The 26,949-nt window shown below is 46.6% G+C and overlaps 1 protein-coding gene across 1 annotated transcript; it reads left to right on the top strand.

Moving 5' to 3' along the window:
• Positions 1 to 20,363: 20,363 nt before the first annotated feature.
• LOC125541476 lies at positions 20,364 to 21,775 on the top strand. Its single transcript, XM_048704882.1, has 2 exons — positions 20,364 to 21,074; positions 21,389 to 21,775. The coding sequence occupies exons 1-2, from the start codon at positions 20,843 to 20,845 to the stop codon at positions 21,727 to 21,729; spliced, it is 573 nt and encodes a 190-aa protein (XP_048560839.1). The 5' UTR covers positions 20,364 to 20,842; the 3' UTR covers positions 21,730 to 21,775.
• The last annotated feature ends 5,174 nt before the right edge of the window (positions 21,776 to 26,949 follow it).

Genomic DNA, 26,949 nt, shown 5'->3' with positions numbered 1-26,949 from the left:
CGCCGCCTTTTCGGACATGGGTTACATGCTTGATTCCGAGGTGGCCTGGAATATCTTGGCCTGTGCATCCTCGATCTTGGCGTGGATGGCCTCGACCTGGGCCAGGGCGACATCGACGACACGGATGGCAGCTCAAGTGCTCTTGGCGTTTGCAGCCGCCGTCGCAGTAGCAGTTGCAGCCATCCCGGCTACTGCAGCTGCCCTGTCGACTGTCGCAGACACCCTCTCGATGGAAGCACCCGCGCTCAATGCGGATGCGGCTGTGACGCCCCGAGACCGATGCTCTAGTTGTCTTCCTTTATTTTAGTTGTTGTTGTGTGTTTATTTTGTTTGTTGCATTATCATAATTATTTTGCATATTTTATTCCTCTATGTTGATACCATGATCATGTTGAGTGCTTTGTCATATCTTTGCATCTTGCACCATGCTCATCTCATTTGGTTATATTGCATAGTCGTGCCCCTCTCATTGTCATATTGCATTATATTGTTGCCATGATCATCTTGTGCGTTGCCCCTTATACATGTTGTGTGTTGCTCTAGTTGATGTGTGTACATCACGCCTTGCCATCTCTCTCTCTCTCTCAAACCTTGGCCATGCATCATCACATCTTCCTTCCTTCTTCTTTCATGATTCTTTTGCAAGTGAATTTTCCCCTCCTCCATTAATGTTCACTTATTTCCTGATAATCATTCACCTTGTCTACACCCTCTCTGCCAAATTTCATCCATTTTGTAATTGCTTTGGTAGGGTTCAAAATGGCTCAAGTTTTAATTAAATTCAAACTTGAATTATTTTTCTATCTCTAAAATTGCCAAATCACTTTTATCAAATAGTGCATAAATCCAGGGTTCCAGATATATATTTATATATCTCATATTCCTGACCAAAAACCCCTGGACTTTCCCCATTGTTGATTGTTTACTCATATAAACAGAAAAATTAAAAGAGCGGGAAAGGCCCCTTGCCTCGGCTACTCGCTGGGCCTCTCCTTCCATCCGGCCCAGCAACCCAGCGCTGCAGCCACCTAGCCTTCCCATGCTGAAACTCCACGTTTCAACCAGCTTGACCCTACCTGGCGGTCTCTCTCTTCCTCACCTTTCTCCTTCCTCTTGTTTTCCTCCTCTCCTCACAGTAAAAACATCCAGGCCAAGCGCACATGGCCACGAGGGCAGCCCAGTCCACGCACCTTCCCCATAAAGCCTCAGCCCCGCGCCCTAGGGTTTCCCTCTCCCCCCTCTCACCGCCACCACAAGGCCTCTGCTTCCTCTGGTTCTTCTTCTTCTGCAAGAACAGAGCACCTAAGAGAAACCCCCGCCGGCGTCTGTCGTCGTGCTCGCAGCCGGAGGGCGTCAAGCTCGTCTCCGACATGTCCATCTTCTTCCTCGACATCCGCTACGTCCGTTCAGGCGTCTTCCCTGCACTAGGTCACCTCCACTACGTCGCCAAGTTCATCATTGTCTTCTCCCCTGCTTCCTGCTACTTCATGGGCAGCGCCGGTCGGCGCCTTCCCTCGCCGCCTCCGTTCGTCCCCGAGCGCGATCGACTACACCATCCTACCCACCGTGAGCCCTTCACCCTCCTGGCCTTTACCTAGCGCTCGTTTTCATCCTCTAGGTCCTGATCCATGCGGGCAGGAGTTTGATCTCCATGAGCGCCATGGTAGCAGCTTCGCTAGCTCCTCTGCTCGGCCCCTTGCACACGCACACCCTCGCATCGTTGCTCCACCACACGAACCCTGGCACGTTTCTGCACCCCTGCCGGTACTCTGCAACCACGGGAGCTGTTGCTGTTGGCTCCCGTCGACGGCAAGTCCCCGTCCGTGCGCACCCTTTAGTTTTGGTCCTGGTCGCGAGATGCACATGTTATTTGTTCGGCCGATCTTGCTTCATATCACAAGGAGACAACTAGCTTAGTGGCTAGAGCAACAACTATTCTACCGAGGGGTCTGGGGAACAAATCCCGGGCGCCCCTGTTTCTTTTTCATCTTGTTTTCTGTTATTTTCAGTCAGGTTCGCTCGACTGTTGGTTCAGTTACAATTTGTCTGCGAATTGTATCAAGTGCACTTCTGTTGCTACTGGTTAGACTAGCCAGTTTGCACCCGGGCAACCAGGGATCAAATCCCAAGGGCCGCTGCCCTTTTTACACCAAATTTTTGCCTCCCCAAGATCAGGGCCCTTGTCCTTCTTCATCTAAGGCTGACGCCCCTCTGTTAACACAAACACACAATCATCCTAGTGGTCGTCTCAGCGTGCATCTTTCCAGGGGATCTGGGGTTCGAGTCCCTGGAGGCTCCTGTTTATCCGTTTAGGGCCTTGCACAGTGCATTGCATTCGGCCCGCAACATTTTCTTTTCATTCTATGTTTTTGCACTTATATCTAGTGCATGCATATTTTCAGAAATGCCATTAAAATTGCATTGCTCATATCTAAATATCCATGCATTCAAATGAAACATGTCATATATGTAAAATGCTTAGAATTTCATGAACTTTCATGATATGCCACTTTCAACGAAATAATTGATGTGGTGTTTCATCAATACGCAACTCGTTGCATATTGAGCTCCACTTAATTTGTAGTATTGTTTGTGCACTTTGCCATGCCATGCATGATGTGGTCTTTGCTGCCAGGCGACTAACGGCAAAGGTCATGGACGGCACACATGACAACGTCTGGCCGTTAGGGGGCTAACGGTGAGCTATGCAGTCAGCTGGCGGACGGCAAAGACCATTGCACCTTTGCCGTCAGCCAGCGGACGACAAAGTAACCAAATAGGACACCCCCCAGGCTGTACAGGGAGCTTCCACGTGGCATCTTTGCTGTCCGCTGGCGGACGGCAAAGATCCTGTATAGCCCCTGTTTTTTGTGTTTTTTCATAAATTCATTCAATTTGAACACACAAGTTTCAACGCACAAATTTCATAACACAAATATCAAAAAAGACATATCCAACACACAAGTTTCATCATGTATACATACATAACCAACACATAGTTCCATCCATATATATTACAAAAGTTTCACATTGTTCATCCAACACTGTTATCCATCCATCCATATAACAAGTTCCATCCATGCAAGTTCATCGATACAAAATAAAAGCAGAAAGGGAAAAGAAGCACTCCATCCATGCAAGCTTCCGTGAATTAAATGAGATCTAAAAATGGGAAACAAGAAAGTTAGAAGAAGAAGAGGTCATTTTGGAGCTAACCTAGGTAAACTTGGTCATTTTGGAGCTAACCGAGGTAAACTAGGTCATTTTGGAGCTAACCTAGGTAGACTTGGTCACTTTGGAGCTAACCTAGGTAAACTAGGTCATTTTGGAGCTAACCTAGCTAAAATTGATCATATTGGAGCTAACCTAGGTAAACTTGGTCATTTTGGAGCTAACCTAGCTAAATGGATCATATTGGAGCTAACCTAGGTAAACTTGGTCATTTTGGAGCTAACCTAGGTAAAATGGATCATATTGGAGCTAACCTAGGTAAACTTGGTCATTTTGGAGCTAACTTAACTAATTATGCCATTTTTGAGTTAACTAAGCATAATTATGCCAATTTTTTACACAAGTAAGCCAAGTGTATGTCATTATTGAGCAAACCTAGGAAACTAAGCATATTAGAGATAACTTAGCATGTTAGAGCTAACTTATGTCATTTCGGAGGAAATAAAGCTAAGTATATATAGATCATTCTGGAGATCTGACATCCTGACATAGTTCACTCCTCATTCTTCTTCTCCTTCTCCTTCCTCATCCTGATGCGCCAAGAGCGGCGAGGCGGTGGAGGCAGTGAGATGTAGTCTTCTACCACAATTGGCATGGTCATGTCGCCCCGCTGTGGGATCGCCGACGCCACCACCATCGCGAGGTCATTGTCAGGCACCACCACCACCGCGAGGTCATCTTTAGGCAGCACCATCGCTAGGTCATCCTCAGCCACCACCATCTCTTGCCCATCGTCAGCCACCACCATCGCTACGTCATCCTCAGCCTCCAGCGTCTGTTGCCCATCGTCAGCCTGCACCTCCTCATCCCCACTCTGCTCCTCTTCTTCCCCACTCCATTCCGGATCATCCTCGCTGCTGCTTTTGCTGCAGCCAAAGTCGATGCTGCTTTGGCTGTAGCCATAGTCACTGTTGCTGCTCCCATTGCCTGACCAAATGCAACAATGACCGTTAACAATCGATGTGAGACAAAGCAAAATGTAGAGGAAGAAGAGGCAGAACGTACTGGCATCATCGTCGTCCTGGTAGCGCATGCGACACATCGTCATGTTGAACACCTTCACGATGAGCATGGCATCGCCATCGTACCTGAAGAGAAGGAAGTACCCATGCCGCAGGTCATAGGCATGGTAGGACTGCTCCCAACCACGACACAGGTACATGTGGTCGTACCTGATCACCAACTCCACGTCCCAAAGCCTGCGAAACTAGTAATGGCGCACCATGTAACAGGTGCGCCATTGGTAGCTTTGACCAAATGCACCCCCCCCCCCCCCCCCCCCCCCCCCCCCCGTGGACCACCTTTTCTGTTAAAAAAATAAATAAAAGAAAATGATGGAAATGTCAAAAAAAAAGAAAATAAGTTTCCCACGTGATATGTGGTCTAGTTGTTGGGAAAATTTACAAATATGAAATGCGACTTTATTTGCAAAATCTCTCTGGAATTTAGTAAAATGGGCATAACTTTTGCATACGAACTCGGATTAAAAAGTTTTTTATATGAAAAATCATCTACTCGGAGAGTTACATCCGAATTGAACTGGGGGAACTAAGTTCAAGATTTTCAGAATCCCCAAAAACCTAACAGAACAAAAGATATGGGGCTTTTAAGATCTAGAGGGGGGAAATGGAAAATAATTCAAACTTACTAGTGGCGCACCATTTGCTAGGTTCGCCACTAGTAACATAAAAAATTGCACCATTAGTATTTGTTACTAGTGGCGTGATAATAGTGGCGCACCTGTAGTGCGCCATTAATGGCAAAAACAGGTGCGCCACTAATTAGCCTTTTCCTAGTAGTGGTAGCCTCACATTCTTTGGTCGATGGGCGTCCAGCTGCGCGTGAGGTGACACAAGAATCCCGGCGGTGTGTTCGGGTATTGTGGACTTCAGATGTGGAGTACTACCACTTATCTGTCAAAATCTTTCAGCATTCACTTAAAATAGTCAATTTGATCATACATTGAGTACCATATAACTAGAATTAACCGATGCAACTCCAAGAAGGATTGGTCGGTGCTGCCGGCTGGCGTCAAGTTCGATCCCACGGATCAGAAGATGATCGAGCACCTTGAGGCCAAAGTGAGTGCTGACAGCGCGCGATCTCACCCTCTCATCGATTTTTTCATACCAACCATCGACAGCGAGCACGACATATGCTACACCCATCTTGAGAAACTTCCAGGTAAGAGACCGATCGGCCGTCTACTTGCACAAACATATTCCTTTGTTTATAGCTCTATTTTTCTTTTTAGACGCAGACCTAGTGAAGCAATTACAATTTGACAATTAATAAAAAGTGAAACAAGTGACTGCAACATGCCAAAGATGTTATGAAAATGCCAAGTACGTACACTAAAACCTGTATTAGACAATACTGCAGGTATCACATTGAGTGGCCTAAGCAAGCATTTCTTCCAGCGCAATTCCAGGGCGTTCAAAAGGGGCACGTGGACGCGTCGCAAGATATAGTCAGAGTGCAGCATGCATGCGATGTGGCACAAGACCGGCAATACCTTGCCGGCGATGGTCAATGGCCGGCAGACAGGCAGCAAAAAGGTTCTGGTGCTGCACACCAACAAGAACTTCGACCAAACCCGCAAAAAAAAGAACTTCGACTAGCAGAGGACCAACTGGGTGATGCACTAGTACCACCTCGGGGACCTGGAGCAAGAGAAGGAGCGGGAGATGGTCTTCTGTAAGATTTTCTACTAGACGAACACTAGGGCTAGGACTAAAAATATTATAAGTTTGTTTGGTATTGGTACTTGTACTACCTTGTCGTTCGCAGGTTGGTATTGTTGTTAACGGATCTTTCGGTATGAACTTGGCATTTGCTTCCGACCATCATGCCGAGGGTAGACGTGGATATAAAGCTGAATCATTTGTTTCGAAACGAATTTTCAGGCACCTGATTTTTATTTGATGGGTAGCATAAGCACTTGCCGCTTGAATTCCCAGTTCTCCAAATTTTTCGAAACAAGTGCATGCACTTATTATCTTGATGAAAAAACAATATACCCGCTGCATCCCAGTTATCAGTCTGTAGTTGCAGAATTCTCTCATTTATTGAGCAGGTATATTGTTTTTTCAGGTTGAGCAAGTTTCAAGTGGGTTGTAGACTGCCCAGGATTGGTTTTGTTTTTAACAGGCCTAGCCCATGACGACAACGGGGCACAAAGATCCAGCAGGTATCTACTGGCCTCTGGCCCACCAGCTTTAGTTATATTTTGTCTTACAGCATCCGCATGTAGTTTTTTTACTGAATCAAACACACAACCCAGTTCTATTTTCCTTTTGAAACGCCATGTCCTACTTCCGTTTTCTAATCTCTACCTATAGTTTTACTAGTTCATATACACGTATCATTATATTGAAAATACATAAAGTTCCCTTTTCATATTTACATCCTTATTTTTGTTGTTGTTTTCCCTCCCAGCGCTGATTTTTTTACCACTCGTTTCCCTTAAACCAACTCAATTGTCCCACGTCTTGTTTGCCTACAAAAACAAAATGATTTTTTGTCAAATCGATAAGTTCTTAAACAAATGTTTATCATTTTGGGATTACAACAGTTCGGGCTCCACCGAAATATGCAAAATTAGGTTGAACTTTTTGACCGTTGTCCTGGGCAGAAAATGGGATGTAATAAATTACTTAAGAATTAGCAAATGGGCTGCAAATTATTAAAAAATAGCAAATGGGCTCTATGTTGTCTGCCATAGATTTGGAGGCTGACTTGTGGTCCTACTAAGTTCATGCTACAAGGTTTCTCAAAAAGAGAAACTTAGTCAACAATCGACTCTACCAGCGTCAGACCGTTAGATGTCAATCTAATGGCAATCGTGCTTCTTCAGTCTCTGATCTGCCTGCTCCAGCTGCCTAAACTAGCGCCGGCGGAACCGCCTACTCGTGCCTCCCGTGGCCGGCGGTGCTGCCGGGTAGGCCTCACGACCCCACCATACTCGCATCCCTGGCCTGGCTATCCCTCTACTCACCCACACCTCCTGTTATTTTACGGCAAAGGCAGCCGAACCAGTCAACCCTCGTACTCTCCACCGCGTGGGCAGCCACTGTCGTGTCTTCCCCGGCTCTGTGTCGTTCCCTTCGTAGGCCTCGCCGTCGTCCATCGCCCTGGTGCTCTCGGCGTGGCGTGGTCAACAAACGACATCCATCAGAAATGGATTGTACGTGGAGAGGATGACAGTTGGGTCCATGGCCCCACACAAGGAAATGGCTCCTTATTATGCGCAAAATAATGATTCCTCCACCTGATATCTGGGACCAACTGAAAGAGCCTCTGTATTTTGAGAAAAAAACGTTCCAGCCACTAACAGCTCGGACCCACCAGCTATATCTTCGCATGCAAGGAAGTGCTTCCTTATTAAGCACAAAAAAAATGAATACTCCCCCTGCTAGCTAGGACCCAGCATAATGGGAGGCGGACTTGTGGGCCTACTAAGTTGACGGTGACGGAGGGCGTTGTCAACTTAGTCAATATGAACGATTCTAGCTCCAGTGACCGTACGATGTCCATCCAACGACCGTAGTGCTTCTTCAACCTCTGGTCTTCATGCTCCAGCCACCCAAACAAGCGTCGGCCGTGCCGCCTGCTCCTGCCTCCTGTGGCCAGCCATGCTTCCACTGCTGGCCATGCCATCCCTCTATACTCACCCACACCTCCTGTTATTCTCCGGCGACGGCAGCCTCACACCGCAGCCGATGTAGTCAACCCACATACACCCCTTCGCGTGGGCATCCACTGCCGCGTCTTCCTCGGCTCCACGTCTTCCCCTTCCTAGGCCTCGTCGTCGTCCACCGCCCTGGTGCTCTAGGTGCGGCATGGTCAATGTGGTCAACGAACGATTTCCATCGGAAGAGTACTGTACGTGGAGAGGCTGATAGCTGGGTCCATGGCCACAGCAAGGAAATGCTTCCTTATTACGCGCAAAATAATGATTCCTCCACCTGACAGCAGGGACCCACCGGACGGGCCATAGTATTTCGCAAAAAAAAACGTTTCCCCCTGACTGTTGGGACCCACCAGCTACATCTTCGCACGCAAGGGAGTGCGTCCATATTACGGGCAAAAAAATGATTTGCCCCCTGACTGCTGGGACCCACCAGCTACATCTTCGCACACAAAGTAGTGCCTGACAGTCGGGGCCCACCTGGTCGAGGCGTACATAGCATTGTCATTCTGGTGGCCAACGTGTACGTACATACTAGTCGATCATTCTGTCTGCAGGCTACAGCGATGAACCATGGCCATGTAAGGAAGGGCACGTGTCGTAGCAGAGGCGAGCATGTGCCGTAGTAGAGGCACGCATGTAGCATGTACATGTACGTACAGTGGCCAGGGTGCAAGAAAGAAAAAAAACGGCCACGTACGTACATACGGGCGGGGTCTCGAATGCCTACTCGCGCATATATATGGACGGCTAGGGCTTGTGTACATGGAGAGGTAAAGGATGGCAGGAACGGTGTCCTGTTCATCGAGCAGCGAACCGGCTGGGTCGGAACAGAGAAACAGCGTCTTGTTCATCGGGAGGCAACCAACTGGGTCAGAATACGTCATGTTCATCGGGAGCCAACAGGCTTGGACGGAACGGGCGAAGGAAAAGAGGCATGGCGTACCGCAGAACGGAGGAAACGGCCTTGTGTTCGACCGGCCACGGTCGAAACGGGATCCTGTTCATCGGGAGGGGTCTGGCGTACTGCAAAACGGAGGAAACAGACCTCATACGGTCGAAACGGGGTCCTGTTGATCGGGAGGGGTGTGGCGTATCGCAAAACGGAGGAAACGGACTTGTGTTGGAGCGCTACGGTCAAAACGGGGGTCCTATTCATCGGGAGGGGTGTGGCGTACCGCAAAACGGGACTCCACGGGATACTGTTCATCTCAACCATTGACCTCCTCCAGCCTCCACGAGCTCTTGTTCATCCATTGTCGACCTCCTCCAGCCTCCACCAGCGACTGTTCATCCACGGGCTCCTGTTCATCCAGCCTCCACCGCGCGCTCCTCCATCGGCTACTGTTCAACCAGCCCTCTCCATGGGGTCCTGTTCAACCACCCCTCCACGCGCTACTATTCATTCAGCCCTCCACCGGCTACTGTTCATCCAGCCCTCCACGGGGTCGTCCTGTTCATCTATCCCTCCACTGGGTCCTGTTCATCCACCCCTCCATGGGGTCCTGTTCATCCAACGGCTCGATCGATCGTGGTACTGTTCATCCAGCGGCAACGACCTCTACTACCACGGGGTCCTGTTCATCCAACCCCCCACCGGGAACTTCCAAACCCCCTCAAAAGTGCTCACTGTTCATCAAGGGAAGGAGGCAGCAGCGTTCGATCGGCTTCAGTTAGGAATAGTAGCGAAGGAATCACTCGGGTTCAGTTAACAGCAAGGGATCGATCGATCGCTCGGGTTCAGTAACGCGTAGCCTGCAGTGCAATTGCTCGGGTTCAGTTAGATCCCAATGCCTCGCTCGGGTTCAGTTAGAGCCCAACGCCCCGCACACACGCGCGTACGTACGAGAGAAACGCGCATGGCTTGGCCCCTGACCACCCACCGTAACTGGGAACTCCCCGATATGTTCCGCGCCCTCTCTTCTACCACGGTTTTTTCCGTCATGGACAGCCCAAAGAATGTCATGCAGCTGCATCTCCAGCCCGCCCAGGACGAAAAGCCCATTTTCTGTCACGATTTCTTGTCATAGAAGTAGGACCCCACCACATCTATGTTGATACCGGGTTTTGTCACAATTATCATCATAGAAGTGTCATAAGTATGACAGAAAAAATTTCGTTCGGCCCAAAATGTCATGGATGGGTCTTTTTTTTGTAGTGTGACAGGGAGGCAGATCTGCCCTATCGGAGTGGTGGAGCCGTCAGTCACTCCCGAGAAGGGCTTAGTGGGCTGCAGCTGATCGTATGGCACTTCGAGGTGGTGGAACGTCTCGATGGAAAGAACGTTGAGCCCTACACCACCATCGATGAGGGTCTTGGTGATAAGTACATTGCTAATAATGGGCGAACAGAGCATTGCGAGGGTGCCGACCGTCACCGCGCACTTGAGCTAGTTGGACGAGCTGAAGGCGCATGGCCTCGAGCCTAGGGAGGGTCGCGTTCACCTCACGAGCGAACTGCTTGAAGATGCATTGGGAGGCTGTGGCCTGAGCGCCACTCAAGATGCAGGCGATGGCGCAAGGCTCCTAGAAGCCCCCAGCCCCCTCGTCCTGGTGGTGGTCGCGTTCCTTCTTGGTGGTGGCAGGAGCGGAGGGAGGCCGGCATTGCCCTGAGGACAATCCTCTCGAGGCTGGTCTCTCTAGGCACCCTCGCAAGGCTGGCCTTGCCAGCGATCCTCATGAGGCCGGTCGCACCACTCCTGGCGGGGACCGCGGTCGTCCCAACGTCCTCCACTTATGCCTCCTCCACGGCCATAGCCCCAGTCCTTGCGCTCGGGGCGTCGACCAAGGCGCTCATCGCGGATAGCCCTGAGCTCCTGACAGTCATTGGTGTTGTGGTTGTGTATGTTATGGAAGACACAGAATGTATGCATGCCCTTGGATGACTCTGGGTGGTCGCAGCCGCGCTTCATCTCTAGTTCAACCGCAAGCACGGTAGTCCCTTGCGCTTCACGTCCTTGACTTCTTGTCTTCTGGGTCGGCTGCTGGGAGTTCGAGGAGGGAGAGGCACCCTTCCTCAGCTCTCGCGCACTTGGTAGCCATGTTGAACATCTCTAGAGCCGTGCACGGGTCCTCGTGGATGGCGAGCTCCTCCTTCATCTTGACATCGCGGACGTCATCGGAGAACACTGAGATGATGGCTTCGTCCGAAACCTAGGGGATCTTTAGGCGAACGCCGTTGAAGCGCTGGATGTATTTCTGCAGGGTCTCCCCTGGCTGCTGCTTGATGCACTGTAGGTCACCCGCGGCAGGCGGGCGGTCGCGAGTGCCCTAGAAGTTCGTGACAAAACGCTCGCGCATCTCGCCCCAGGAGGAGATCGATCCCGCGGGTAGATTCAGGAGTCATGAGCGCATGCCATCGTTGAGGGCCATGGGGAACCAGTTCACCATGACCTTTTCGTCACCGCTGGCCGCCTTGATGCTCAGCTCGTGGAGCTGCAGGAACTCCGCAGGGTCAGGGGTGTCGTCGTAGCGTGGAGGTAGGTCGGGCTTGAACTTGCCTGGCTAGACAACGTTGCGTAGCTCAGGGGTGAAGGGGCGGCAGCCCACTGTGGTCACCGGAGCCCGTCGTGGAGGCGGAGCCTGATCTTGCTGCTCACGTGCCACCACTGCAGGCGGCACGTGGTCTCGATGTGGCGGTGGAGGGAGCGCTGGAGCACCTTCTTGCGGCTGTTGGACATCCCGAGAGCTTTCTTCTTCGCGTGTGGGTGCCCTGCATGGTCGGTCACGCCGTGGGGCTGCGCATCTTGGACCGAGGGCGACATCTTGACGAGGGGTGGCGGAGGCGCTCTATGGGCTACGTCGCCCGCAGCAGGCGGCGGTCGAGGCAGTGAGAGGGATGGTGCAGGGGAGCCCCCAGCCGTGCTGACAAGCTCGGCGATGCGGTCTAACCAGTCTTCGTAGAGGTTGTCGACCGGGCGGTAGCGCAGGAGCTCCCGTGCCATCAGCAACGTAGCCTGCACGTTCGCCGGGCCGTGACAAGCGCAGGATGACAAATCGGCTGGAGTCAGCGATGGGGTAGCGGTGCGTCCGTCCCGCCGCACAGAGGGGTGCAGCGACAAAGCTTGCTGCTCGTGCCCCACCGGGCCGGTGGCGGCGTTGGCGGTGGGTGATGGAGAACGACGGGGAGGCCCGCCGACGGGCACCGTCTAGGCGACACGAGTCGCGAGAGCGGCTCGACGCTCAGCACGGGCTCGACATGCATCAGCCATGGAGACAGTGGAGCAGCGCCAGTCGATCGACGGAAGAGAAGCTTCGATGCACCCGTACCTGGCGCGCCAAATGTCGGATTCGGGGTTCCGTGGACCCTTGAGAGGTTCGTACACTGGGGTGCGTGCGAAGAACTCCCTCTTCCCAACCTGCCAGCTCAACGATTCCACAGCCTAGCTCGACGGACCCAAGGGACAAGGGACACAATAGTTTGTCCTAGTTCGGGCCACCTTGCGGTATAATACCCGGCTCCAGCTTTGTGGTGGATTGCCTCGAGGGGCTGAGGATGAACTAGTACACTGGTGAACAACCTCGGGAGGTGAGGTGTTCTTAAGCTTGATGAGATGGTGAGGTGGTTCAGATGGAATTCGTCCGTCCCCCTTATGGTGGTGGCTAAGTCCTCTTTATAGTGGCCTTGGTCCTCTTCCCAAATGTAGGCGGGAAGGGATCCCAGAACGGCCAAATTCAAAGGGAGACAACTAGTACAAGCTATCCTGACAAAAGTAGTCTTCGCATGCAAAGGCTCTGGTGATGAATGCTGTAGTGGGCTCCGTGATGACCTCCGTCCTGTCGCCCTGGCGGTCTTTGTCTTGTTGCACCGATATGGAAACCTTTGCTTGATTCCTCGAGACTCTACGCCTCCGCTTGCCTCCTTGGCACCAAAGGGGAAACTGGTACACTGCGCCTACTGGCGCTCGCCTGGCCTTGCTCTTTATGGCTCACATCATGTGAACCTGGCGAGGTGCACCTTGCATTGATATCTCCGCTCCTCGGGAGCCAGCCTAGTGAGGCTGCCCCCAGGGAGGTCCTAGTGTCGTCCGCCTTGCGAGGCTTGGCCCCTCGCATGGGTCTTGGGTTGTTGTTGCTGAAACTGGGCCGTACCGAGCCGTCGATGGAGCCACGCTTTGGGCCGCAGGTAGGCAAGTCTGGGCACCCCCATTCCAAGGATGCCGACAATGTCCATGCTATGAAAAAAGAAATATGATATGACATGTTAGGCAGCATTCCACATCAAAAAAATCTGTTTTTATCACTTACCTACTCGAGGACGAGTAGGAGTTAAGCTTGGGGATGCTGATACGTCTCCAACATATCTATAATTTTTGATTGTTCCATGTTGTAATATTATCAATCTTGGATGTTTTGTAATAATTTTATAGTCATTTTATATCATTTTTTGGTACTAACCTATTGACATAGTGCCAAGTGCCAGTTGCTGTTTTTTTGCATGTTTTTACATCGCAGAAAATCAATACCAAATGGAGTTCAAATGCCACGAAACTTTACGAAAGATTTTTTATGGACCAGAAGACACCTAATGGGCCATGGCTGCACCGGGGGGTGCTCCGAGGAGAGCACAACCCACCATTGCACGCCAGGAGGCCCAGGCGAGCCCTGGTGGGTTGTGCCCACCTCGGGTGCCCCTCGGACCGCCTCTTTGCTCTATAAATACCCCAATATTCCAGAAACCCTAGGGGAGTCGATGAAAATCAATTCCAGCCCACGGCATAGTCCAGAACCACCAGACTCAATCTAGACACAATCACGGATGGGGTTCACCACCTCCATTGGTGCCTCTCTGATGATGCGTGAGTAGTTCTTTCTAGACCTTCGGGTTCGTAGTTAGTAGCTAGATGGCTTCCTCTCTCTCGTTTGATTCTCAATACAATGGTCTCTTGGAGATCAATATGATGTAACTCTTTTTGCGGTGTGTTTGTTGGGATCGGATGAACTTTGAGTTTATGATCAAATCTATCTTTTTATATCCATGATAGTATTTGAGTTTCTTTGATCTCTTTTATGCATGATTTCTTATAGCCTCGTATTTCTTCTCCGATATTTGGGTTTTGTTTGGCCAACTTGATCTATTTATCTTGCAATGGGAAGAGGTGCTTTGTAGTGGGTTCGATCTTACGGTGCTTGATCCCAGTGACAGAAGGGGAACTGACACATATGTACCATTGCTACTAAGGATAAAACGATGGGGTCTATCTCTACATAGATAGATCTTGTCTACATCATGTCATCGCTCTTATTGCATTATTTGTTTCTCCATGAACTTAATACACTAGATGCATGCTGGATAGCGTTCAATGTGTGGAGTAATATTAGTAGATGCAGGCGCAGGCATGAGTCGGTCAACTAATCTTGGACGTGATGCCTATATAATGACCATTGCCTGGATATCATCATGAGTATTTGAAGTTCTATCAAGTGCCCAACAGTAATTTGTTTACCCACCATTTGTTATTTTTCTCGAGAGAAGCCACTAGTGAAACCTACGCCCCCGGGTCTCTTTCTCATATTATTTACCTTTGCGATCTATTTTCCTTTGCTTTTATTTTCAGATCTACTAAACCAAAAATACAAAAATACCTTGCTGCAATTAATTTTATTTAGCGTTCGATCTATTGCCCATCTTGGGGCGCCACTACCCGAAAGGGATTGACAATCCCTTTTACACGTCGGGTAGCGAGTAGTTGTTATTTTTGTGCTGGTGTTGTTTACGTTGTGTTGCTTGGTTCTCCTACTGGTTCGATAACTTTGGTTTTATATCTAAGGGAAATACCTATCGCCGCTATGCTGCATCATCCCTTCCTCTTTGGGGAAATACCGACGTAGCTTCAAGCGACATCACTTACTCGTAGCAAGGCTCTTGTAAACACCTTTCTCTATAATTCCCTTCAATACACTATTTTCTTGCTCAAGTGTAACTTGGCTAAGATAATCATTAGTGGATCAAGAAAATGACTAGAAGTAACAATATTGGATTTAACATGGTTATTGTTACTACTAGAGGAAGGATCTTTCTTGCTCTTATTGCCAGATTTTACTTGTGGCATATAAGTACACAAGAGGAGACGCTTGGTAAGATAAGAAGAACTCTTCTTTCTAAGATCATCATTGATAGCTTTTAGAAACTCATGCTCTTGTTCTAAATTTAGCTTCTCGAAGCGTAGCTTCTCATGAGTATTTAGGAGCTCTCTATATTCATCTAGAGTTATTTCATGAGCTAACTTAAGAGTTTTTTACTTCTTTAGTTAGACGCTCAATGTCCTTCTTATCATTGTCATTTGTTTCATCTTGATTAGCATGATTATTAGCAAGTTCATCATAGTTCTCATCACCAGTGTTGTCAAAAAGTAAATCATCATCACCTAGCAAATCATCTTCATCACTATTGAAATCAATATACTCGGGGTGTGATACCTTAAGGCCTCTAGCCATGAAGCATCTTCCAGTTCCTTCATTTGGTGAGTCAAATATGTCGGAGGAGTTGGATGACACAAGTGCAAGACTGGCAAAACCTTCATCTTGATATAGTCGGAGTCTGAGTGATAGCTTCTCTCGGAGGAGTTGTCGGAGTCGGAACCGGATACTCATTCACCAACGTGAGCTTGATGTCTTCATCTTGTGTAGCTCTTTGATGACTTGTCCTTCCTTCCCGAATCCTTCCTTCTATGAGAGGGTCTTCGTTCATAACGATCATCTCTACACCTTATTTCTTTTGAAGGTGATTCATCTCTTATACTCCTCCTTTTTGGTGAATCTTCTCTTTTCTTGTAGGGAGCCGTACACTCATTGGAATAGTTTCCAGGTCTTCCACCATTGTAGCAATTACGATCACGACTCAAAGATCTTTTGTCATTGTAGGACCTTGACTTCGAGCTTCTCTCTTTGCTTCTATTTTTGTAGAACTTGTTGAAGTTCTTCACCATTAAGCTCAATTCTTCATTTGAGACTTGCTTCTCACTTGATGTTGTAGGAGCATCACTTGAAGCTTTGTAAGCACCACTTGACTTGTTGTGGAACTCTTCCTTATCCTTGAGTGACATCTCATGAGCAACAATTCTACCAATGACTTCCGTGGTCTTGAGGTCTTTGTAATTGGGCATCATTCGGATCAAGGTGCACACGGTATCATATTTTCCATCCAAGGCTCTTAGGATCTTCTTGATGATGAATTTGCCGGTCGTCTCTTCACTTCCTAAGCCGGAAATCTCATTTGTGATGAGAGCAAGCCTAGAGTACATTTCGGCGACTCCTTCACCATCCTTTATCTTGAACTTGTGAAGTTGACTTTGAAGCACATCCAACTAGGATTCCTTGATGGACTGGGTACCTTCGTGCATATCAACCAAAGTATCCAAATTTCCTTTGCATTCTCAAGGCGACTGATTTTGTTGAATTCTTCGAGGCACAATCCATTGAAGAGAACATCGCAAGCTTGACCATTTTATTGCAACATCTTCATTTCTTCCGTTGTCGCTTCACGATCCGGTACTTTTCCAACCTCATAGAAATCACCTTGCAAGCCACAACAACCCGAACGGCGGGGTTATGACCAAGAATATACATTTTCATCTTATGGTTCCAGCTAGCAAAGTTTGTACCATCGAAGTAAGGACTTCTACGGTGGTAATTTCCCTCACTAGATGCCATACTCTCCTAGGTTGTGAAACCAAGTCTATGATCACCGAAGATACGGAAATCAAGGCAAATGGAGACCAAAGCTCTGATACCACTTGTAGGATCGGAAGTATGTCTAGAAGGGGGGTGATAGGACTACTTGACTAAATAAAAATCTAACCTTTCCCAATTTTGGTTGTGTGCAGATTTTAGCAATTTGCACAAGTCTAGCAACCAACCTATACATGCAATTCTAAGACTATAGCAGCAAAAAGTAAAACATTGCATATGAAGGTAAAGGGAAGAGTTTGGAGTGGCAAACGCAATGTAGACACAGAGATTTTTGGCGTGGTTCCGATAGGTGGTGCTATCTTACATCCACATTGATGGAGACTTCAACCCACGAAGGGTAACGGATGCGCGAGTCCACGGAGGGCTCCACCCACTAAGGGTCCACGAAGTAGCAACCTTGTCTATCCTACCATGGCCATTGCCCATGAAGGACTTGCCTCACTTGGGTAGATCTTCATGAAGTATGCGATCTCCTTGCCCTTACAAACTTCTTGCTTCAACTCCACATCTTGATAAAGTCTCCCAAGCGACATCTAACAAATCTAGGAGCCACCACTCTCCAAAAGGTAATAGATGGTGTGTTGATGATGAACTCCTTGCTCTTGTTCTTCAAATGATAGTCTCCCCAACACTCAACTCTCTCTCACAGATTTGGATATGATGGAAAGATGATTTGAGTGGAAAGCAACTTGGGGAAGGCTAGAAATAAAGATTCTTGTGGTAGGATTTGTATATCTTGATATCAACACATCAGCAGGTGGTCCTCTCTCAGAAAATGTATGGTGGAACTGTAGGCACATTCTGATGGCTCTCTAACATATGGAGAAGAGGTTGGAGGTGTATATATAAACTTGGGGGCACCGATTAGTTCAAAATGTGGACGTTAGGAATCTCAGTCGGACCGACTGGAACAACTCGGTTGGGCCGATGTGCTAGGTATTAGGTCAAACCACATCTCCGTGGTGCCAATTGCATCAACTCGGTGAGACCAAAGTGAAGCAATAAGGCAACAGAGATTTGGTCAAGCCATCTTGGTGAGACTGATTGCAATTTCGGTGAAACCGAAATAAATGCAACAAGTCACAGTGAGTTGGCAAGGCCATCTCGGTGAGACCGAGATCCGTATTGGTGAGACCGAACTGTTAGGATTTCTGGCTGTGGCAATGCCATATGAACTCGATGGCGCCGGATAGAAAGAATCAGTGGGGACGAGTTGGTGTTTAGGGTTTTGACATATTTGGATGGAGAAAGTGGTTGAGGGTTTTGTAGCAATTTCACTAAGAATTTGAGCAAGCAAGCCATTAAGCAACGCCTCGTCCCCTTTTAATAGTATTGGCTTTCCTATGGACTCAATGTGATCTTGGATCACTAAAATAAAGATGGAGAGTCCTGAGCTTTTGCCAACATATGTCCTTAGCATTTTGAGGGATCCACATCTCTAGTCCATGCCATGCGATTCATTGAACTTCCTAAAATATTTATCTTGAATAGATATTAGTTGTATGAGCTATATGTTATTATGAATTACCAAAACCACTTGGGGATTAGGTGCACTTTCAGTGTGAGTCGACGGGAGGCATGCGATCAGACCGCTGCGTCGGTTGACCGGGAGGCGTGTGACCAGGCCGCTGTGCAACCTCACCGGGAGGCATGCGACCAGGCCGCTGTGCATGCTCACTGAGAGGCGAGCCCTTTGACCAGGCTCCGCAGCACACCTTCATCCCAACTACCACCACTTTTTATGGTGCCGGCGCCGCAGTTTAAATCACCGCCTCACTCTCCGATCTCGCTACAATCTTCTCTCTTCCTCACTGATTCTCTTGTCGTCTACCTCCAACCAGCCTGACCGCACTGTACGCCATGCCGCATCATGATGGGCTGCCCTTGGTCTTCCAGTTTGCCGAGGAATACACCCAGCCGATGTCTCACGAACATAAGGACTTTGGGATGAGCTTGAACATGCCTTGTGGGAAGACGCTGCACCTATCCCCGCTCCCGTCGCCCCGACTGCGCCAGCACCCATCCCCGTGGCATTGTTGGGCTGGGAGCTGCACATTGTGGCCAAGCTTGAAGCCACGGGGTTCCACGAGGTGTCCACTAACTTTCACACACCCGTGCACCTTCCAGCGGATGCGCCTGCGCGTGCACTAACACGCGCGCCCGTGCCGGTGCCCGTGCACACGAACTCTGTCGCGCTGTTGCCAGCGCATGTCCCCACACCGGTGCCAGTGCCCCCATCAGCGGCATGGATCACCGTCGTCGACTGTTTCCTTGCACCAACGTCATTCGCCGCCACCCGCTAGTTGACTGGCTCCTGGAGACCGAAGTCCAGAACATTCTGGCCTTCCTTGAATCTAGGGCCGATGTCTAGGAGTGCGCCAACAAGGGGGCAAGACGCCACCGTCGCCGCTGGTCAGTGGCCCGACAAAACACAGAGCACGGCAGAGGAGCTGCTTCTAGCCGCAAGACGCCTCTGCCGCCGACGCGTCATCTAAATTTGCCTTGAAAAACGTTCGAATTGCCATTCTTAAAATCCAAACGTTTGGGATTTATCATTTTCGTTTATTTTAGTTCAATTGTGGTATGAATGAAAAAGTTGCAGTCAGAGTGAATGAAACCTATGGTTTGATCGATTGAATGTTCTGCTAGAGCCATATCAAATTAATAATAAAAATTCATAAATATAAAAATGTATCCATGCATTAGTAGATAAATAGTACTACTACTATCCTAACTTGTCCATCATGGTCACTTTTGATCCTAAAGTTCTTAAATATAGTACTACTAGTACGTGAAACTGGTGCCGTAACTTGTGGATGAGTCTAGATACGGTCAACGGCAACACTACCCGCATGTTCTTCGTGTTTGTCCATGCGTCTAATAAACATAGAAGGGGAGGAGAGAGAGAAAGAGGAGACATGGGACCCACCAGCAAGTGAAAGGGAATAGTATGGGCTCATGAGCCGGTCCCACTAATCTACTAAAACTAATATAAAAACATATTATCCATTAAATAGGATGTGGTAATATAAAAACGATATATCAACAACGGGGAGTACAACAAACGTTGCTATATGTTGCCTATTGATGTGCATCTGGAAGGCCCTGGTCACATGTTCGATCCTCGTCACTTTTCGTTTTTAATTCACATATGGGTCCAAATTTGTTCCATGACAGGTGGTCCCCTAGGTGTGTAGTTTGTAGCACTTTAATTTCTGGGTCGAAATTTGTTCATTACAGGTGAACTCCTGGTGTGTAGCTTGTTGCTTATTTGTAATTATTAAAGAAAACACCAGAGTTTTTTGCAAAAATACCATGGTGCGCCATGGAAGGTGAGAAAGGGCGTGCGAGGGAGCGGTGACCAAGCCAGAGGGAAATCAATTGGGGGAGGGGCGGGGGTTGCAACGGTGTTTGGAGTAGTTGTTGTCCAAATGCTGCAAAAATATAATCTAAACCAACCGGAATAAATGCCTTCACAAGTTAATCCAAGGGTGGAGTCCCCCTTGCAATGTAAATAGCTCCGGCTCTTCGAGGGATGGGGAGGTAGCTTCAATATGTGAAGAGACGGCGTGAGAAAGCGAGGTCAATCGAGACATAAATAGATAGAGAGACTAAATGAGTGTGGCTCGACATTCATTAAATATATATATATATATATATATATATATATATATATATATATGGTAGCACTATTAAGAATAACTATTTGGATTACGATCGGCTCTATATATAGGCTTCCACAGATGTTCCCGAACTAATAACACACAGAAAAAAAAAGAGCCTGCCCACGACACCCTACGACCACGTACCGCTCGTCCTCCCACCTTCCCCGATTCCCAACCAGCCTGGATCCCATCGTCGGTGACCTCCGCCGTCGCGCGCCTGGCTTATACTCCTTCCACTCCTTGCCCGTGTCCGGCGCCCGCCGCCGACCGTCCCATGGCGCCGCTACCGTGGCCACCCTCTTCTCCTCCCGCCCCACCGCGTGATGACGCCCTGGCCACTCCTTGCCGTCTCAATGAGTAGCCATCATTCCCCAGGACGGTTCCGACACCCAGCGCCATCGCCGGCCGTGGATCCCGCTGGCCATGGATCTTGGGCGCCGCCGCAAGCTCTGATCCCGCCGGCCGCCGTCGGGATCCCCGACTGAAGATGAGTAACCCCGCTGCCCCCTCACGGAGCCTCCTCCCTGTGGGGACCCACGCCACCAGGCCTCCTGCCGCCGGCCCCCATGGCCCAACACGCTTCCCGCCGCGGCTCCCCGCCGCGCCTCCGGCCGCCCGCCACCTGTTCCAACGCGCCTTCCGGTGCCCTCCCATGCCCGACGACCCTCCAGCGGCCGGACCTCCACACTAGCCCCCTGCGAGAAGTTCGCATTGGATCCCGCCTCTCCTCTCGTGCGTCGCTAGTAGGCCGGCATCCTTGCACGACACCGCTGTCGAAGACTAATCCTGGCAGCAGCAGTAAGTTCGCGTTGGATCCCGCCTTTCCTCTTGTGCGTCACCACGATGACCACTCCTCTCGTGCTGTCGGCGACCTGCCAAAGCCTAAGCGGCGACCTGCCCGAGGCCTAAGCACGAACTTCATGCTTGAATCTTCTCCAAATTGATGTTGTCTGCAACGGGAGGGGCAAGCCTGTAGTCCAGCACTATGATGGGAGGAACTGCTTCTACTTTTCTTCTTACATCTTGATGCCATGTCTTGATTTTCAGAGGTAGCTTTTGGTTTGTACCAACCATTTAAGATGGTATCTCATTTGAATGTTGTATGCATGCAGGCCAGCGCTCTCTGTGGCACCGCGGAGCCGTTTGCCTGGCGGGTCGAGAAGGTCGTCAAGGGACCGTTCGAGGTCGCCGGCCACAAGGATTGACGAAGTACGAGACGGAGGTAGCAGGGACAGGAAGCACGACTAAAAATGAGAGTGATGATGAAATACGGTGTACGCTGCACCTTGGTTTCTATTTCTACTGGAGGCTAGAGATAAGCACATTTGTCTATTTATCAGAGGGGATTTGCCTAACATTTCCTAGGTTTGGTAGTGTTGTGTCCCGTGTCATCCATGTACAGTCAAGGCATAGTTTATGTTTTTACGGTTTCTTGTTACTGAAACATATGTAATGGCACCCATTCTTGTTACTGAAACGTACGTAATGGTACCCAGAAATTTGAATTCGTGTCGTTGATTTGTTAGAAAAATGCTAGGGGAAGAGGACAAGAAGGCGACATGATACTACACCTTTTTGTATGGTGCCACACATTGTTTAGAGAGGTCTTGGGGCCTGAACCCACAACTCCGTATGCACATCCATTTTGGAGAAACTTTTGTGTAGAATGATGAAATTTACAGAACAAAAACTGCTTTTACATATCCAGAAAAACGACAACAAAAAAAACAAACCAACAGAAGTTTACAAAAAAGAAACTACAAAAGTACACTAGAAGTTTAGGATGGCACATGGAGATTCCGGACCCCAAAAAAAGAAGTTCAAAAAGAGAAAATGGGAGGTTCACGAGCAAAAAAATGTGAAGTAAATGAAATCGAAAAAATGACGGACATGTAAATTACAGAACTATGATTTTTCTATTGCTAAAAGAAATAAATCAAGAAGGCCAAATTACCAAAATAGAGCAGTTCGATATTTGTCATAAACTCAGATTTTCCTTGTTACTAAAGAATAAAATCGAGAATTTCAAATTAAAATAACGGAGTAGTTCGATGTACACGGAACACTCAAAATCTTTCCTTTTTTCTAGGAAAAATGAAAGATATGAAGTTTAATTTTGAAAAAAAATGTTTGCTAATCTAGAAACCATAACTTTCTATAAGAAGTTCAAATCAAAATAATAGTGAAGTTCAAAGTTTTATAAAATATTTATAAATGATTACAAAAAAAGTCATGTTTTTCCCTCCTTAGTAAAAAATAAAATGAAGAAGTTAAAATTAAAATAATAGGAACCACTAAAAAAGTTTTAAAAAAGAATTCTCCAATGTTTTAGAAAGCTAGAAGCTCAAACAAAAATAACGAAATTGTTCGATGTTTATTAAGAAACCTTGGATTTTACCATGTTTATAAAACTCAAACATCCCCCGTTTTTAAAAGAATCAACTTTGAAGTTCAAATTTTAAAAATAATCAAATTTAATATTTATTTAAAAATTGAAAACAATTCTTTACTCCAAAAATAAAAATGTGAAGTTCAAATTAAAATAACACGGAAGTTCAAAGTACATTAAACCCTAGGATTTACATGTTCAAAGAACGTCATTTTTGGCATTTTTGAAAACTCAAATGTTCATCGTTACTAGAGAATAAAACCAAGAACTTCAAATTAAAATAATGGAGCAACTAGATGTATACAAAAAGCTCAGATTCTTCTTGTTTCTAGAAAAAATATATTTAATTCAATTAAAAAAATTGTTCGATGTTTTCTTAGAAAAATCAATATTTTTCCTCTATCATAATATAACTAAGAGGTTCAAATGAAAATAATAGACAAGTGCTTAGTTTACAAAAAAAACTCAGATTTACATGTTAAAAACATCGATACCATTTTTGGCATTTTAAAAACTACTCATAAATGGTAACGAATTTGAAAAAAAATTCTACATGAAAAATCGTTTTAAAACATAAGTTTTCCAACGGTATGTCATACGCGTTATCCACATAATATAATTTGAATGTTCTGTGTTTATTTTTCAAAACAAGTTTTAGCGTGTTCAAAAAAGATGCTCGTAACCCGTCATGATTTTGTAAAAAATGCTTTCTAATAGTATTTTATTGATATCATTTGCTCAAATTCGATGAGTGCTTTAGATGTTCAATTCGAAAACAACCAGAAGTCGAAGCACTCCATGGTGTGTGTTTTCATATAAGAAAAAAGAATAAAAAGGATAATTTGTTGCGAGAAGTTCAAGTGCTTGGCCAGGGAAGTTCAAAAATACTCGCGAGAGAGGTTCAGCGTGTATTTACAAGTGCAAAAATGAACAAAAAATGTTGTTTTGTGAATTAAAATAATTCTCTCAATCCATTACAAATTTGAAACAAAAATGCTCTACATTAAAAAGTTCCTCCTATTCAACAACTTTCCAAGGTGTATAAATATTCTTATTCTGAAAATAGTTCGTCCTACATGGAGTTTGTTTCATATACGAAAAAAGGAATAAAAAGTCAAAGTCTAAAAAGATATGAAAGTTCAAATTTAAATAAGTGAGTAGTTCGATGTTTATTACATAACAAGGCCTTTTCCCCTATACAAATGAATAAGAGCAAAAAGTCCTAATTTCAAAAATGAAGTTGTTTGATGTTCATAAAAGTCTTAGATTTTCCCCAACACTAAAGATTAAAACCATGAAGTTTAATTTTAAAAAACAGAGTAGTTCAATAGGAGTAAAAAGGCGAAGTCCAAAAATTTTGTTGCTAGAAGTTCAAGTGCACAGACCGGGAAGTTACAAAAGTTCCTCCTGTTCAACAAGTTTCCACAACGGAAGCTCAAATTAAATTAACAAAAAAATAGTTTACAGATTTTAATTAGAAAAAGAATGTGGAGGGGGTCCAATATTGATAGAGGCAAAGGTGTCCCGATGTTTCGATGAGATGGTGGCTATCGTTTTCTGTGGGAGTCGACCTTGACGATCCGACTACGAACGTGCGAGACGTCGCGCCTTAGCAATCGCTATACCAACTTCCGAGGGGTTATTGACCACGCCGGAGCACGATCAACCTGACCACGAGGGCCTGTTTCCTGCGAGCAAACGAAGAACAAGCAAGAGCTGAGATTGCAATCTAGATATTGCGAATATAAGATGAAAGCTTTATTGATCAAGGTGGGGTTCTGTGACGTCTTGGTCTGGTCGTTGGACACAAACGAAGTACGCGAAGTTGCAGCTATGGCGAACTTTTAATCTAAACAAAACCCAAGTCTAAACGACGCCCTAAGGGCTGTATATATGGAGGAAGAGAGGGGAATTTCGTGGCCCTTGAGGGTGGGGTCCGAAACCAACCCTAACTCTTGTTTCCCCACACATACGGACTCTAAAAATAGCCTATACTTAAGTATTTCGAAATTACATGGGCCTGGCCCATTAATAAGGTGACGCAGCACCTAGAATAGCCTATGGACGAATATTATGAAGTGGCATCTTGTATATTTCGTCCAAGGCTTCATGCACTCCTTATGGCGGCTTCAAAGTCCTGAAATGATCACTTGTAACTCCGTTCTTGATCCCCTTGCGCATGCCATCAACTCCATTCGTGTTCTTGCTCCAATGTTCATCCTTCTCCAAGCTAGGACCTTCATTTGTAAGCAAAACAAATGTATCCAATTTAGGCAGCATCATAATCTCATGAACATTAGAATCATTACCAAGAAACGAAAGTACCTGGTAATTTAATTGGCGTGCGCGAGCTCTAGTAATTGGTCCAGTATATGTAAGTAGGGGCTGTGGGTGTAACAATGGTATTGATGTCCTCATCATCCTCCCCTTCTTGAAATGAAGTCGTCCTCGACGGAAGCTCATCTTCCTCACCCAAATAAGGCTTCAAATCTGCAATGTTAAAAGTGGGACTAACCCCAAAATCTGCAGGTAGCTCAAGTTTATATGCATTATCATTTATTTTCTCTAAAACCTTAAAAGGACCATCAGCACGTGGCATTAGCTTTGATTTGCGCAGATTAGGAAATCTATCTTTACGCAAATGTAACCAAACAAGATCTCCAGGTGCAAACACAACATGTTTTCTACCCTTATCTCCAGCAAGTTTATATTTAGCATTCATACGCTCAATGTTTTCCTTAGTTAACTCATGCATTTTTAAAATCAATTCAGAACGTTCTTTAGCATCAAAATTAACCTTCTCCGAAGATGGAAGAGGCAACAAATCAATAGGTGCACGAGGTAGGAAACCATACACAATTTCAAAAGGGCACATCTTAGTAGTAGAATGCAATGAACGATTATAAGCAAATTCAATATGAGGCAAGCATTCTTCCCACATTTTCTTGTTATTCTTCAAAACAGCCCTAAGCATAGTAGACAATGTTCTATTGACTACTTCAGTTTGTCCATCAGTTTGGGGGTGACAAGTAGTACTAAAAAGCAGCTTAGTCCCCAACTTAGCCCATAAACATCTCCAAAAGTGGCTAAGAAATTTAGTATCACGATCTGAAACAATAGTATTTGGCACACCATGTAAGCGAATAATTTCACGAAAGAACAAATCAGCAACATTAACAGCATCATCGCTTTTATGACATGGTATAAAGTGTGCCATTTTCGAGAACCTATCCACGACAACAAATATGCTATCCCTCCCCTTCTTTGTTCGAGGTAAACCTAAAACAAAGTCCATAGATATATCCTCCCAAGGAACACTAGGTACAGGCAAAGGCATATATAAACCATGAGGATTGAGTCGTGACTTAGCTCTTTGACATGTAGTGCAGCGAGCAACAAAACGCTCAACATCCCGTCTCATCTTTGGCCAAAAGAAATGTGTAGCAAGTATATCCTCCGTCTTCTTGACGCCAAAGTGTCCCATTAATCCTCCTCCATGCGCCTCCTGCAACAACAAAAGACGAACGGAGCTAGCTGGAATGCATAGCTTGTTAGCACGAAACACAAATCCATCGTTAAGAACGAACTTGTTCCAAGTTCTCCCTTCCTTACAATTCTGCAATACATCTTTAAATTCAGCATCATTAACATATTGATCTCTTGATGGTCTCCAAACCAAATATTTTAAAGTCAAGTTGTGAAAGCATAGTATAACGACGAGACAAGGCATCAGCAATAACATTTTCTTTACCCTTCTTGTGTTTAATGACATAAGGGAAAGTCTCAATGAATTCAACCCATTTAGCATGTCTACGGTTCAGTTTTGCTTGACTTTTAATGTGTTTCAAAGATTCATGATCAGAATGTATAACAAATTCCTTGGGCCATAAATAATGTTGCCATGTTTCTAAGGTCCGAACAAGAGCATATAATTCTTTATCATAAGTAGAATAGTTCAGACTAGGCCCACTCAATTTTTCAGAAAAGTATGCAACAGGTTTTCCATCTTGTAATAACACACCTCCTAATCCAATTCCACTAGCATCACATTCAAGCTCAAAAGTCTTATTGAAATTAGGAAGTTGGAGTAAAGGAGCATGTGTCAACTTATCTTTCAATACCGTGAAGGCTTCTTCCTGTGCGGTACCCCAAACAAAAGGTACATCCTTCTTTGTAAGCTCATTGAGAGGTGCAACAATGGTGCTGAAATCTCTCACAAAACGCCTATAGAAACCAGCGAGGCCAAGGAAAACTCCTCACTTGTGTGACTGTTTTGGGCTGCGG

The sequence above is a fragment of the Triticum urartu genome, chromosome 2 (genome assembly GCF_003073215.2).
Source record: "Triticum urartu cultivar G1812 chromosome 2, Tu2.1, whole genome shotgun sequence".
Lineage (NCBI taxonomy): Eukaryota > Viridiplantae > Streptophyta > Magnoliopsida > Poales > Poaceae > Triticum > Triticum urartu.
Note: the sequence above shows the minus strand (reverse complement) of the source record. Positions and strands in the feature narration are given on the sequence as shown.

What these genes read in the sequence shown, in the direction of transcription:
- LOC125541476 (XM_048704882.1), top strand. Translation starts at nt 20,843, where the DNA reads ATGGCCCAACACGCTTCCCGCCGCGGCTCCCCGCCGCGCCTCCGGCCG. An exon ending in GACTAATCCTGGCAGCAGCA is followed by an intron (nt 21,075 to 21,388) that starts GTAAGTTCGCGT and finishes GTATGCATGCAG; the next exon opens with GCCAGCGCTCTCTGTGGCAC.